Source organism: Diorhabda carinulata, chromosome 1, assembly GCF_026250575.1.
Source record: "Diorhabda carinulata isolate Delta chromosome 1, icDioCari1.1, whole genome shotgun sequence".
NCBI lineage: Eukaryota > Metazoa > Arthropoda > Insecta > Coleoptera > Chrysomelidae > Diorhabda > Diorhabda carinulata.
This window is the reverse complement of record NC_079460.1, coordinates 33,064,713-33,081,823: the sequence shown is the minus strand read 5'-3', so window position 1 is coordinate 33,081,823 and position 17,111 is coordinate 33,064,713. Positions and strand designations below refer to the sequence as shown.

Genomic DNA, 17,111 nt, shown 5'->3' with positions numbered 1-17,111 from the left:
CTGAAATATAAGTAAAAAAAAGTTTATTCCTTTACTTCATTAATTCCTCAAAATGTAGAAAATCAATATGAATGTGAAAGTTCATCAATCAGATATAATCATATTTTCTGTGAATAATGTAATGTATACTCTTATTTTTTCATAATAGTTTCCAAAAATCTCATACTATGAGGAAAATAGCTATAGAAAATCAGTCGGAAGAATTAAAACATGTGACAAGGGTTTCTAGAAGGAAAGAAAAGAGGTTGAGGTAAATTAGGAGAAATTTGGATTTAATCCTATACGTATATGATAAAGTTTCAACGAGTGGTATTAGTATACTTTATTGACTATGGATTTCTTGAGAATTATGGATATATAGATTGTTAATTTGAACTACGCCTGTCTTAGTAGTACTGAGAGAAGTTTAAATAGAAAAGTACCATAGTACATAACATATTTCTACTAAGTCTGTAACATGTATTATAGTTAATGAATAAATAAATAAATAATGAGGTAGACAATATTCTTGGGGCTTTGAACACATTTCTTATATGTGGTTGTTCATCGTTTCGTGGAAAACTATAGATTTATAGTTTCCAATGCAGATTCTTAGGTTTTAAGTAATGCTTGTTTTTTTACTTACATATTTCTCTATTGTTTTTGATTTATAACCTCCTTTTTATAGAGCTAGTCAAATAATTATTGGAAAATACCTATTTGTACTACTCCGATCAAACATTATATAACTGTATTCCTATCCATTATTGATGCAATTTTCCATAACAACAGAGGATCATCAAAATTTATATTTATTGTTTTCGGAATAATTCAGTATAAAGTGGTGTATATAAACAGTTTTCGTTTCTCTCAAGTGAGACAGATTTATTGCGGCATTTTCAATATATACTTTAACAATATCTAAAAATATTCTATCTACTTAATTATACTAATCTCGTTGTACCTTTGCTTTGGTAATATGTTGTTTATTCACATATATAATGTAGACGTGTTTTGAAAGGTTGTATTTACATACTCACTAGATTATTAGGTTTACTTTATTATCAGATGATATTAATTATAAATATACGTTAGTCTGTAAAGCATCGGCTACAAAACGATAAATTTTAAACTCAATAGTGAAAATCATCCATTCTATTTTTCGTAATGCATTGCTAGTATAAAATGGTCGTGTGGATTTTTTAAATCACATAGATATAATGTTTAATTACATATTTAACAACAATTTGTAATAGAAAGAACGTTTTATACAAAAATATAAAACGAGTTAAGTACACACAGTGAAATCTTAGAAATTAATGAAAATGTATTGTGCGCATTTTATATTTTATTGAATGATATTCTTATTTTTTCAAAGGATATATCGACAGGTTGGTATAGTGAAGAGAATACCTATTTATTATATTTTACATTTCTGTATAAATACGAACAACCTTATTATTGCAAAATTTCCGTAATATTCCAATGTTACAAAACCATAAAAACTCGGGAACATAAATTCTTGTAGCACACCTCAGAATAATTAAAGCATGTGAAATTTTATGCATTTATGTTTCTGATAAAACATCAAATGTAGTATTTGAAACATTTTGTATCTATGTCAACTGAAGCACTGATAACAATGGTAGTAGAAAGTATTTTGCTCTATATCAAATTAAAAATTTTCTTTTGCCGATCTCCATATATTTCATCTCATTGGAAAACTACAGATTTCAATGCAATCATTTTTTATTAAGGCATTTCACTTTGCAGATCTGCCTGATCCTGAACAAATAATCATTATTATAGAAATTTTTTTTTGTTTTAAAATAAATTTTTGTAAATTGTTTAGGATCAGAACAGCATTTATTTTTAAAAAGTTAACAGTTCATTCGTTATTCTTCATGTTAAAAATATGGCATACCCTTTTACATAAAATTATCCTGTCGACGATAATTTAAATTTTCATCTCAATGTATAGATATACGTACGGTTATTAAAAGTATCTGGTTAAAACTATACGTTTTATTTCATTTGAACACTTTTTTACGATAAAAGTAAATTTAATTATCCTATTACGATTATTGCAATATCATAATCTTTAAACTACTCCTAGATCCATTGCTCAATCCCATAAAATATAATTTTAAACTTGTGGTAAATGAATTATGAGACTTATTTCAGATATGTAGTTGGGATGTTTAGTTTTTAAAATATTTCATACAGCCATATTTACATTTTTTTGATAGACATTTTTATAACAAACTTCTAAACATGTCTCGAAGCTAAGAAAATATCTCCTTTAATTAGAACGGCAACAATCGGTAAGTACTTTGGAACCTTCTAAATTGACTATTTAATATTTGTTTTTCTATCATCAACAGCAAAATACTACATATTAATCTGTCATCAAAGAAGACAATACCATAAAAGACTTTTCTTCAAACACTTACCGAATATTGCATGCAAATAATAAAAAATATTATAAATGGAATGTTCAGATTGACATAAAGAAAAAACCGTTGTTAAAATCTAACCAATTCAGACTTCACAACCTTCATAGCTGTCTTAAATAATGTAATAAACGGTACCATTTTTCATTTTAAAATATTTCTAATTCAAGCAATGGATCTAGGAAGCATATCGTCTAAACCAGCCACCGTAGATCGTAGGGTGTGTTACTGGAAAAATTGAGCAACATGCATGACCACAGACAGACCTGTTTGAGCCCTCCAGTATTAGAACACATATCTCCTAAAACTTCTACAAATTCTATGAGCACGAATGTCTCCATACTCTCGAGAAGTAGATCATCGTCCGAATACCGTATTCGCACATAACCAACAAAGAAACAAGTCTTTCTGTCTGTAAAAATGTTATCCATGCTGTCCATAGCAGAAACACTTTGTTAAATGTCCGTGGGGAGGAGCCCCCTTTATAGGGGTTCGAAGAGTTTGGAGGCCGCCCTGGACAGTGCTCGCAAACGTTTAGGATGTCTCTGTGTCGTCGTCCGTTATCTCTTTTGATGTCTTCTGCTTGAAGTTGCTGCTTCTCTGTACCCCTGCCCGCTGATAAGCAGTAGCTGTAACAACAGTCTTCTTCCCCTCGAGAAGATTTCAGTCTCTGTTCGCCGGTTTCAGGAATATTAGGATCTGTAAAATATGTTATATTAGATATTTCATATAGATTTTAATTTCAATAAACAAGCATAAAAGTTTCCTCGTTTAATAATATATTCGAATATTCTATTTGAAGTTTAATTCCAAATAATAGGTAAATATTACTAGAGTAGAAATGAGATATTGGATTCATCTGGCTTTGGGTTTGGATAAATAGATAGATAACTAATTTTAATCATATTCATATAACGGAAAACTCTATATGTTTATATGTTTATTTTATACATTTAAATATATCATAACTTGTTAAGACTATGCTTGGTCATATGGCAAGGTCGCCACAGTGTATTTAAATTGAGCCCTCATTGTTGAAAATACCTTAATGAACTTTTAGTTGCTCATACTACAATTTTCAATATGTTGTTTAAGTATTATGGATAGAAATAAACGAGAAAATAAGAATTGTATTTTATTTTTCCGTTGGCTAGTTTATGGCTAGTTACGTTTTATAACTCCATTTATATTTATAAACGTCCAATAGTTGGATGATACGCTCTTCTTGAGTAATTGAGTTTTCATTTTAAAAAGCAAAAACAATAACAATCATGTGTTAGTATTATTCAAAATTGCTACAAATTGTGGAGACCGACCATCTCTTATGTTATATACTTCTATACCATTTTCAACACCCTTTTTATATTATAACAATAAGTATATATAATAAGTTTTGTATTGTGGCAGATCTTTCAAAAATTTAAAAATTCATCAACTACTCCAATCTATTTACAGCCCAATTACCATTCCTAATATAGACGGTAGGTACGTTGTGAGTGTAAATTAGGGGGCTCAAACAGTTGGCTCACAGATCACCTATATTTAGATGGATACGATAATTTTATTTGTTGTAATAAAATTGACATTAACTGTGGGACTGAACTTGAAATTTCAATATGACTTGCTCATAAAATCATGTTAAATTTGAAATTTATTAAAGGCACGTATACTAAATTATTTGGAGATAATTCATACAGCTACCTCAAAACAACGTCTATAAATGAGGTGGTTTGTAGGCTGGCTTTCTCCCATCCATTGTTTAACGGGATAAGGCAAAATTAAGTACATGTATTTAGTCATTTTAATATTTTCAAAATTAACGCTCATCAAAATACTAACTGATTAAGGTGATTGAAGCCTTTTTTTAGCGATTTGTGTAAACTGTTAAAGGTAATTGACTGGATATTTTCCCTTAGAATTTCAATATAAAGCCAATATTTGAAATATGAATTAGATTTATTCATACTTTGAATGAGATTCGCGAAACGATTTGAATGCATTGAAACATTTTGAATTAGTTTATTGACAAAGGTCGCGTTCAGCGGACGAGAATGTTGTGCAACTGTTGTAAAACCCTATCGGAATCGTTTGCTGGTACATACACTACAAACTCAACACGTTCTGGAACAGACGCCATGTTTCGGAGCGCTTTTAATTTGTGATAGGTAGAATTAGCGGGACTGAAACGTGAGAAAAGTGAACAAAAACTGAGACAGAACCAGACCAGAGATTTTTAAATCAACTGTGTTGAAAAATTATTGAATTCGGTTATGAGGATGAGGAACCCATTAAACTAGTTAAAGCTACAGAATGAAGATCCCAATATATTTTTTTACCTACAGTTCAGCTGAAGGTTACGATTCTGATAGGGCATTGTGACTCGTAACATATAGCTCATCACAAATTGATCATTTGGAAATATTACTAGGCACACTTTTGTGTAGGGACGCAAATATTTTCAATCCCATTCATGAAATTTTTCCAAAAACAAACGGTGTTCGTATATGAGTATAAAATAAACGAGCCCTCAATCCCCACATGTCCATTTGATTGGCAAGTAATTGAGATTGACTGTGGATCATGTCTGTTATTTTATCTCATAAGAGATATTTGAGCACCCATATACGTAATCCAACTTTTTTATCACTTGTATTTATTACACCTCCAGAACGAGAACTACTAATTCTGTGTTCAATTCCTTTACCGTATAATCCTAGCTTTGACATCTCTTGAAAATTGGGATTTACATTATTTTTACACTTATTGTCCTATTCTTTCTCCTATATCTTCAAACAAACTATCAACTTATGAGATTATCTAGAGGCCGAATAAATAATGAACTCTCCAGTATTCTACAAAAAACAAAAACAACAAAATAACACCAAACCAAAGATCGTCTACTCGAAGATATAAGTTACTCTAGAAAAAACAGCACTTCCATTGAGCACAATGATTATATATTCAACAAAAACAAAAAGGTTCAAATGGTAACAAGAAATGATCCACAAGCATCAATTTCTCTTAAACTGGTGGAATTAGCAAAAGAAATATATTTTAATGCATCTAAATGTTCTTGATTTTAGGTGTCTTCAGTTTTAAAATTAGTTTTTTTATAGTTTTTAAAAGAAAGATAAATTTTGACATTTCGACTTTTCGACTATTTTGATAAAGACTTAAAATCAAGAATATTCAGATACCTTAATATATCAAAAGGTCTAAGAAATAAAAAAATTGAAGATATATATACAAGACTATACATTCTTCTCTCTATGTTTATCACATATTTTTGCAGCTTCGACTATTGTTCTCTATTTTTCTCTGTCCTGCATCTGTTTGTTCCAGTCACGTACTCCCAGATTTTCCATATATTGCACAATCTGATCTTCCCATCTATTTTTTGGTCTACCAGGCAATCTTTTTTTCTCGGTCTCCATTTTGTGATTTTTCTTGTCATTCTATCATTAGTCTTCTATAGTCATTTCCAACTTTCACTAGTCCATGAATTTTCCTAATTATTCTCCTCTCATATATTCTTAGTTGTTCTTTGTCTATATTTGTCAGCCTCATTGTTTCAGCGGCGTATGTAACTACTGGTCTTATCGCAGTCCTAGCTGTCGACTACTTCAAATATGAGGTCATTTATGTTCACTGTTTGCGAATTTCCTTCTTTCTTTCAATTTCCATATATTTTGTCTTCTTCTGATTTATTTTCAATCCTCCTTTTCCTAATTCTCTTACAATTTTCTCTAATGTGTTCTCTAGACTCTTTCGGTCCCTTGCTATTAGTGTCAAATCATCAGCATATGCTATCACTTGTATTGATTTATTAATGATACTTCCATTGATATTACATTCTCTTATTATGCCTTCAACTGCAATGTTAAACAATACCGCTGAGAGTCCGTCACCCTGTCTTACCCCAGCATGTATTTCAAATTCCTCAGCTGGTCCGTTTTTTGTTATTACCCTTGCTTTAGAATTTAGAATTGTCATTTTCACCAATCGTATCAACTTTTGGGGTACTTGTAGTTTTTCCATATACTTTATAATCGTCCTACTTTTCAGACTGTCGAAGTAAACTAATACCTCTTTAATTACTACTACGTTGGGATTTTTTCCCTTCAGTATTGGTATAATAAATCCAGTAGACCACTCTCTTGGCATTGTTTCTGTTTCCCATACTCTTTCTATGATCTTGAATATCTTGTACCTTAGTTTCTCTCCGCCATATTTTATTAGTTCATTCACTATTTCGTTTGGTCCTCCTGTATTATTGTGTTTCAATTTGTCTATCATATCATTACATTCTGCTTCCGTCGGCTTTTCTTCATTCCCTAATATGGTACCATTGTCACTTATATCATCTTCTTCGTATTCACTGTTTTCTTCCGTTAATAATTCTTTGAAATACTGACTCCATTCTCTTTCATTACTATTTGTTGTATTTCGTTTTCTATTTTGTTTCTTTATAAATTGATATAATTTTACATTATTTTTATTGTCATTTTCTAAGTTGTCCATACCATCATTTAGTTATTTTATTCTCTTTGTCTTTATTAACTTGGTGCTCTCTTCTCTTAATTTCTTGTATATATTATAATCCTATTGTTTCATAGTTCTTAGCCATTTCAATCCACCTTCATTTTTCTCTTTAATTTTTCTTGTACATTTGTTCTTGTAATTTTTTGTTGCATATTTTGATTTTAACTATAATTGGTCTCTTTTTGTTTATTTTAAATGCTCCTATACTGTAGTATTCTACTAAATCAACTTAATCAGCTTCCAGGTCGATTTCTACCTCTATTTTACCTATTATGAATTGGATCTTTTATTTTATTTTCTGTTTACTTTCATTCTCCCTATCTTCGATTCCTTGAATTATTATATTATTGCGCCTCATTTCTCTTGAGACTACCTTTTATCTGTAAGAACATTCCTTTAATTGTTTCCATATCGTCCTTTTCATTTTTATCATTCATTTTCTTTTATTTTGTCCCGTTCAGTTTCGCTAGGCACCTACTCAATTCAGCCCCCAATACTTACCCGGGTTGGTAAAACTCTTCTAGCTACGTTATTGTGGATTCATTTTGCTATTCTATTTGGATTTAATCCGGGTCTATATTTTTATCATTTCGGATTTCTATTTTTATTGATTTTTAACGACATTTGTTTATCGATTTTTTGTTGATATTAATTTGATTTGTTTTATATCTAGTTTTCTCTTATATTAATGTTTCGGAATTACTCACCAGTAATATATGATAACTTGCACTTACACAAGATATTTTTGAGCTTTCTGATAATTCTAGATTATTACTTTATTCTCAATTTTGTTCTATCACTTCCACGATTTAACTGTATACTTCTCACATTAGATGCAGGACCGTATGATGTGAGCAGATGAAATATTATATATCAAATGAAAAATATACTGTACACTTAAAAAACAAGAAATATTGCTGCAATAAAAAATAGTTAAGAATACTGTTGAAAAAATCGGTTTTCATATATACATTTCATACAAAAATTTATTTATACATGTGATAGCAGAATTGCAAGTTTTAGGTGGAATGATTTATAGGTAAAAATTAGCTCTTTTCAAGACCATTGTTGGTTATTTCGAAGTTTTATATTGTTTAATAATTCGTTTCGAAGTTTTCAATTGTTGTTCTATAGATTTGTCATTGTCACAAGTTATGAATTCGATATGCATTGAACTTGCTAAAAGCTAACAACTATTAAGCCTGTCAAGTTACACGAATCAAACAATGATGAATTTGCTGGGTAGAATTGAGCCCTCTTGATTTTTTAATCACAGTTAAAGACATTATTATGCTTTGTCAATAAGGTTCTGAATGCAATTTTTGCGGAATTCAAGAACTATATTTAAATTCATTTTCGTTGAATAATTCTTAATTGCATTCACTTCATTTTTTGATTGATATACTTAATCAAAAAAATGTAGTATTTCTGACATTTCGGGCATTAATAAAAATAAATTCATTTTGTATAATAAAAGAAATTTGAATATGGAAAATATATCACATTTTGATTATTTACAATGGTTTATGTTACTCAATTTATCAAAACTTCATTACGCACTTTTTAAATGTTACTAATCTTGTCTTCAATTCTTCAAATGTGAATATAATTTTTAATGTGAAAATCACGTTCGTTTGAATTGAAGCTTGACTGATATATAGATAATTTGGGTAATGGAAAAGGATTTTTTTTTAATATAATAGCAAATAGTTTACATCAAACTTTTCTTATGGATGTAATTTAAATGAACCGTTGAAGCAAAAATCTACTTCACCATTTTTAATCGAGGAGGAATGCCTAATTAAAGTAAATACAGTTCACGGCAAACTCAACGCATATTTTTGATTTTTAAATCTTAAAAAATATAAATATCGGAGTGAATTGGAAGAAAATATTATGTATATGTGAAAAAACAAAACAATCAATTACATCTTGACAGCGCATGGGTATGCTACGAATCGCATTTCTGATTTTACTTTATTCAAGAGCATTCAATATTGCTATGAGTCTTTGAGATAACTCTTTTAATTTGTGAGGAGTAATAAAGCTCGTAACCGACTTTCGGTAACTCCTAAAAAGGTTCTAATGGATTGAGGTGAGGGCTGTTAGATGTCCATACCATAGCTTCGATCTCTTCAAATTTATTTTGAACTATTCTTGCGATACGCGGTCCAGCATCAATGATTACCATAACAGTTCAATCCTCCATATTAATGCCACGCGATACCAATACTAGTCCACCACCATACGCATCTCTGGTCATATATATCATTGCGTGAATCTTTTGTTTTCTGTTCTCTATACTATAACACGTCGACAGGCAACAAATAGGGCGGAATCTGGACTTTTCAATCAATAATTTACGATCTACGTAACACCTCTACGGCATGAAGTCGGTTTCTATTGGCAGAAACGGATGTTAAATTTACGTTAAATTTGATACCTTATATGGAATTTTGTTTTCCGGTGTCAAGTTTGTTTCGTTATAGAAAAACCACCAAGACATGCATTGGAATTAACTTTTTCCCTCGTGCACTTAATTCTTAAAATTTTTATAAATTTTATATGAACTCATTTATGATTCATACATATAATTTTAAACAATACGTACAATACAGAAACAAATACAGATCTTTGTAATGTGTACATGTACATACAGTTAAGAAAATACAAGCGTCTGCTCGATATTTATTGGATTACGATTTGTTTTGTGTGAATAGAAAAATGTGGGAGCAAACAAATGTCAATCAAGAATATTTTTATTGCTTTTCAAAATATTAGCCAATGAGAGAAAGCATTTCTGGAGAGCCGTCACTTCGATTTAGAAGAGAATATCATCTGTTCAAAGAGTCCATGAATCAATAAAAATGCAGATAGCTTTTATCGACATATAACACAAAATAGTATTTGGAAAATCTAGAAAGAGCTTACTACTCTTCCAGTCTCCGCATTTCGTTCTGTAGGAAGTCAGATACTTCAACCAATATACTATACTTATATTTATATTTACAAAAGTTATATCCAAAGATTGGCAGATATGTCAAAATTGGAAATGGGAACTGGAGCTGCGTTAGTGTCAAGTAATCAAAAATTCATCTTTAATAAACATCTATCTTCTGGTCTGAGCTCTTTGTTATTTTACAAGAATTTACATATATGAGCTGAAACGAAATCAACTGTATTTTAAAATTTTGGACTCTTTAAGGACCTAAAACGAAATTATGTACTAGTATCAATCCAGACCAGATTATAATATCTAGATTTCTTTCAAGACATTCTAAATATCTAACAATTGTGAATAGTGCAGCAGTTTTGAGTTAAAAAACTTGATTTATGTCGTACTGGTAGCCGATAAAAAACATAGAAATTTGTGTTTTTCTCAAAAGAGTAGGTGACTAACTAACTTACTTGATGTATGAATAATTTTTGTTATGTATTAGGAGAATCTTTACTAAAAAAAAAACAACTGAAAAATTGTGAAACTGACTCATCGATGTACGCCAAGCTTCTTAGAAGAATGGTTAAAGCCAGAAATTGAATTTCTCAGACTTTGGTTTTTTTTGCCCTTTCTTATTTAGTCGTTAGTTCCAAAGGCTACGCCACGATTATTGAATTACATCCCATATAAGGAACGTGATTTCTATCGACCTTTTTGTCGATATCATCCCTGATGGGTCGCAACTGCGAGGAATGAGTTGTAACCACTGACTAGTTTCGACGTTAATACGTCTCATCAGTGTGGTATAATAAACAGAAACAGAGAGCGCTAATATTTGATTCCTGTAGTTAAAAATTCTCCAGCAACGTTGTTCGGTACCATATTCACTTCTAACTGCGAACAATTAGTCAATTAAAATCTAGCTATTGTTGGCGTTGATATCAATTCTCTTGGGAATGTCCAACCACAGGAATCAAGCAGAAACTCTTTCCGACGCCGTTCTTAGCTCAGAGTCCATTCCAAAGGAGAGGCCGCTACAACACTCTGACGAGTTAGAGATCACAACCCTTCGCAGCAGCTTGGGGGGAGACTTGTGGCCCATTAGGAATATTGATATCGTCAAAAAGGCTATGAACATCACGGTCTTCAGATGAGATATATCTCAACATTCGTCGAGGCATTAGCCGGAAAAGTAGTTGTTCTCTTCTTTTAGGTACTGCAGTTTATATTTTCGAAATATTAAATTTTAAGAGGTGAATAGTAGGAATCCTATATTTCGATATATTTGACACACCTCATATATCATAGAAATGGAATCTATACATATAAATATTAGGGTTATTCATTTGCTCCAGCAAAATATTAATGCATATATAGAAAATATAGTTTGAACTCTCAATATGGATTTTAAGTACTTACATTTAAATATAAAGTTTTACCCTTTAAAATGCATGTAAAAATTTTCTTACTTACTCACTTTTCACAATAATGCAAATCACTTTGATGGACCTTTCGAGGGATTTTATGCTCTTCGAAATCGCTTTAGAGTTTTTTTTGTGTAACTCGCACTGGTTCACCAATAAGAGAAAAAATCTTCTCAAAAACTGTTCTTAAATTGAAAGTACTTAAAATTGATATTAAAAGCTCAAATTTGGTGAGATTTTTTTTCTATATGGAGATTAATATTTTGCTTAAGCACCGAAAAAAATATTTTTTGGCCTTGGAATCAACTAATAAAAGTGGTGATTTGTTGCGTAGAGTAGACAGATTGAGACCACGGTATCGGACTATTTCTATCCAATGACTTGAAAGTGTCTTTCTTTATCCACAATATATTAATTATTTCAAATAATATACTTCCTACTTTGTTTCCTAGATTTTCTGGACTACTTTTCCGAATTTTGTTCCATTTCGGACCTTTTTTTCTTCAATTAATAATTTGACTATATATTCTTTAATTTTCAAGCATTAGTCTTTTGCTCTTTCTAGTTTTTTTTAGTTTATAAAATAGTTATAACTTTCTGTTTCCTTAGTATAATTTCCCAGATCCTTTTCGTAGCTTATCTCACTGTTCATGTTGTATTCATTCAGTTTTTTATTTCATAAATATTTTTCCAAATTTTTGATATTACGTATTTTTTTCTGCTTTTTCTGCCTTATCACCTTTCGTGTCAGTTGTGGCATATAATTCGAAAAAATATACAAAGTATATTTCTATCTGGAAAATATCAGTACATCAGAGAAATATTGTTCCTTTTTCATTAAATCCATTTTTTAAACGATGATTAACATAGTTATAATTTTATATGGATTCAGATATAAGTTATTAAAAATAGAGTAAGTATATAGCAAACATATTATTTATGAAAGAGGATTCACAAAATAATCGAGCCATGAATTTATTTCTTTACATAGATCGTTGAAAAAATCTTTCGTACGTGAATTTGCTAAAATCCTATATAAGGTAGATTGTTGAAAATGATTTCATACTTGTCCAGGTATTCCTGCCGATACTTCAAGAAAATTTGACAAATACATTTATTGGCTTGGATTTTATACATACCAAGGCAGAGAAAGGTCGGTTCTCCGGCATATTGTGGTGTCGGGTGGGCCGCCTCTCCAGGAGACACAGTTTGATCCGGCAGTAGGTACGGACACTGTTGTTCGACGTTTTGACACACACGCAGGCACGGTCGCATACGCTCGCCAGAACGTGTGTAATGAGGCACCAGGGAACTGCATACCCATCGCCGGTATGCTTCCTGTAAAAAATCGTCATATTATATGTATACATCAATGTATAACACACATTAATAAATTTATCACATGTTACACAAGTTGCAGTTTGTTGACCCATGATTCATGTATGATATTGTATTTTGGTGGTACTTTATCATGTTTGAGAGATAGCTCCTTTTGTAGGCATATCTAGGCTATGAATTAAGTTATTTGACTCACAGTTGAACGAATTGGCACTATTATTATTTATCTGGTAAAAAATAGGAATCCTTGAAGTGTTTTGTATTTTTGAGGGCTGCATAGACATCTCGCATAATTTGTATTTCTTATAATACCCTAAATAAATGAAATAACTCGTCAGCTGATCGCGTTTACCCACTGGTCTAAAGGACTATATCCAATGAATCCGACCCGATTAACTCAATCAGTTTGGGAACAACGGTAAACGTGATCTCAGTTAATTTCTACAATTTCAGAACATGATCGCTATAACCCGATAATATTTCTCGAAAGTCCTTATGATATACTTACTAAACATTAAAAACACCTATACATGACAATAAGAAGTTTATTAGAATTTAATGGGATATAGGAATCTATACGAGTCGAGGACATAGTTTAGTAACTCTATTGTAATATTAACATAAAACCATACTCCATAGTTTTTGATAAATATGAATGGTGATTACCAATGAAATATTTCAGACTAAAAGTTTTTTCTGAAAGAAAGAAGATATGTATAAAATAAGTATATTTTTTTTGTTGTAATTAATTCAAAACATTGTAATGTGTTCTTAATTACTTTTTTACATCGCCTCTGTATCTCTTACGCTCTGCTATTTATATCAATTTAAAATAGATTGTATAATGACTCAATGAGTTGATTAAATTACGTAGAATATATTTTTGCTATAATTCATAATAATCACAATTTCTAACTAGTTGCACATTGTATAATAAGATGAGGGAGCGTATGTATTCAATTCACATAATTTGACATTGAACTAGAAATAAAATTAGAATAAAAAATTAAAGAGAGAATATACACTGAAGATTTCCAATTTGTGCATATTACCCACGTAAAATAAAAAGCCGACCTTTGCAAAAGAAAGACATCTGTAAATCTGGGTTAAAAACATCTTCGAAATACACAAAAGGTGGTGTTCTACGTGGTTAAGAGGCATCGACGACTTCACACAACAGTTCATTAAGTAGCCAAGTATGATAAGCTTTTGCAGAGCCTAATAGACCTCGGGCTGTATCATGTTTAACAAGCTTCTATTGAAACGGGAAAGGTGTACCTCTAACGACTGATCAAAGCTTTCACTTGAGACCAACCCCGTTGAGTTTTCAGTCTATTTGTGCTTGATTGGCTACTTCAGGTAAAATTTGTCTTGAATACCGAGTTTCATAATGTTTGATATGATCGCAAATCTTTGAATATATTGTTTTTAAAGTAAAAGCTATATTTTTTTAAAAAATAAATATTAGCAAAATTATTCAAAAAACGTTGTTCTTTGTTATAACGGAGTAGTTGATATCAAATTTATAATATTAATAGCTATACCAGGGAAATCACTTGACATATTGATCAAAAGCATTTGTCAATTCTCAATATTGGTTGAATAAAATATTTACCAAACTTAATAATTCTTGACATTTGAATGAAGGAAATCTACGCCTAGGTAATATGGACCTACAGATTGGATTATAGTTACTAGAATATGTGACAGACAGCTGAATCCATATCACTCAAAATGAACAATTAATTCAATTATCTTTAGAGTGTATAGTATTATTGTCAGATCTTTCGCTTTTCTAAAACTGTAGATAACCTGTATATGCATTTTGAAAATTGAAATGAACAATCTCCTCGGGAGTATTTTCACTACTTTATTACCATATAGAAATGTTTGCAAAGAACATGTAGTTGATTTACTATGGCGTTTCGTTTCGTGACGGAAAACCAAATTAATGATAAATCGTGAAGTGGTTCAAATGTACTTAATCATCAATGCAATACTGCAAACGACGTCTTTCACCAAAGCGAAGCAAATTTACTGGGCAAATGAAGTTTTAGCGAAAATGTGTGACAATATTAAGAAACTAACGCACTTTTCAGTAAGGTTTTATACTGTTATCAATAACATCTTCCATCACAGCTTTCAATCGAAAATGTATTGATATACAAATTGCTAATTATGATTATATCACTCCCACGTATCAAGTGTTGGTTTGAATGTACGAATGATAACATCCATGGGGAATATATAGAATTAGAGAATCTTCCTGCTTAAAAGATTTCTCATTATTATTACTCTCCAATTTCTACTATTTCCTACATTTTATTATTTCAATACGAATGAAATACGCTAGAGATCAAATTTTATCCTTTACTAAGTGGAAAGGATTCTCTGAAATTAAAGCTAGAGATTGGGTAATTATTCTCCATTAATTAAAAACCCAGTTAAAATTCAGAAAACTTTTTAGCAGCTTAATATCTTCAGCAGAACGCGGACGTTTACAAATGGAAATACCTAGAGAACAAGCACAGTCGTTAATTAACTGGGCAAAAGAGCTTTGTACAAACAAAATTTTGTTTCTCACTCAAAAAATCTTCAGCTCATGAAATTATATGAACAATATTTAGAATTTTCTCGACAAAAAAGAGTAAAAGCCACGGCAAAAGTTTTTTTTCGTTGAAACATACTGAACCAACGCAATGACTTTCATGGGTACAATGATACTGTTTAGATGAAATAATCTGATCTGTTAGTTTGTTATTTTTTTAAAAGAGACAATTCAGTTTAATTGGCAACAAGGAGAAGTCATTCGGTAACAAGTTGGAAGTGTTATGTAAAATGATTTGTCGTTTTGCCTGATTTCAATTTTCTGGAATTTTTTGATAAATATATTGTCTTACACGTACTTTTACAATTGCCTCTAAATCTATGATAGTACAGATTACGGATAAGTAACTTGGTTTTCGACAGACTGAGTTGATGTATGATCCGATTTCTGGCTTCCAAATATTTGTGAAAAATCTGTATGCTGGTTATCTCAAACGCTCAAATTAATCTCGATTATCGGATATATTTGAAGGTGGTTTTTTCGCTTAGTTTCCGCATGACATCGGATTTCATCCTTATGTATAAGTGTTTCGTTTGAATTAAGTAGCCTGGGTTTGTATTCCGACCCCAAAAGCTGCTTCATGTACATTCTACGAGTTTTATCTTCATATTGAATCCAGATTCCAAAATTTTCGCAAGTAGTTCCGCGTGTATATATACTTTTCAAGATCACCTAGTTATAGACGCTGAAAATCAGAGTAATTAATAGAATAAAAGCGTTTAATATTTCGCATGAGGGAATATTAAAAATATCGCTAAATAATTACCCTTGGCAAAGAAATTAATGGATGAAACAAACTAACCTGTTCGATCTTGATTATATTACGGTCTCGTTGAAGTAAATAATAAATATGTAGTACCCCCGCTTCGGCGCTCCTGGACCACAATATTCAAAGAAATCGGTTTTATTATCAATTACAACCCAAACTCTCGCCCCAAACCTTCCAATTACTTCAGTCACTTTAAAGTTAAGTTATTGTTGCAAGGGAGGAATGGACTTATTTACTTCAACGAGACCTTAATATAATCAAGATCGAACATCACTTAATGTAAGTTTGTTTGATCTATTAATTATATTACGGTCTCGTCTTGTAAATAATAAATATGTAGATGTTTAAAGTTTATTGCAACAACAGATAAACTCAAAATTTTAAACAATATGGTTAACCGTGGTAACTAATTAAATACTTAATCGTAAACTGACAGTTAAGAAGCTAGTACAGTTTTCGCAAATTCAGAATTATCTATAATAGGGGGATTATAAAAATTAGTGAATGTTTTCGAATCCTTTGACCACCCCGCAGCTAATCTTATATTATCAAAAGTGACTCCGGCCCTAGAAGCTGAAGAGGTGGAAGCATGTCTTGTACTTTGTGGTTTAAGCATTGCCATATCCACTCCACTTTTTTCCAACATGTTCTTCATCCACCGACTGATAGTAGAAGCAGATGCTTTTCAATGGGGTTTTTTAAAAGTGACAAAAAGCCAATCACAAGAGTTTCTCAAATTTTCAGTCTTGGTAATATATATTTTAAGCGCTCTAGCTATACATAATTGAGGATCATCATCAAGGAAAGGTAGAAACAAAAGAGGTTGCAGATATTTTCAAACGCTCTGATTTTTTATTATGATTTTATGAGGTTGGATTGAAATGTTCTTGATATTAATAAAGTTGAAGTTTGTATTCGACGGCTAGTAGCCAGGGCTAACAAAACTGCAGTCTTCTTGCTTAAAGACTCTAGGCTAATATCTTCGGTTTTAAGCGTCATTACGTAGGACAATACTATTTGGGGATCCCAAATGTTCTCGTACCTGGCACTGGGTGGTCTT

General features: G+C 31.1%; 1 protein-coding gene across 1 annotated transcript in view; it reads right to left on the bottom strand.

Moving 5' to 3' along the window:
• Positions 1-636: 636 nt before the first annotated feature.
• Positions 637-17,111, bottom strand: part of LOC130895291 (uncharacterized) — a 113,950-nt gene continuing 97,475 nt past the window's right edge. Inside the window, exons 2-3 of the mRNA XM_057802516.1 lie at positions 12,476-12,674; positions 637-3,131 (exon numbers count right to left, since the gene is read on the bottom strand). Of these exons, the coding sequence (XP_057658499.1) occupies positions 2,752-3,131; positions 12,476-12,674 (579 nt within the window). The 3' untranslated portion in view covers positions 637-2,751. The remainder of the gene's footprint in view (positions 3,132-12,475; positions 12,675-17,111) is intronic.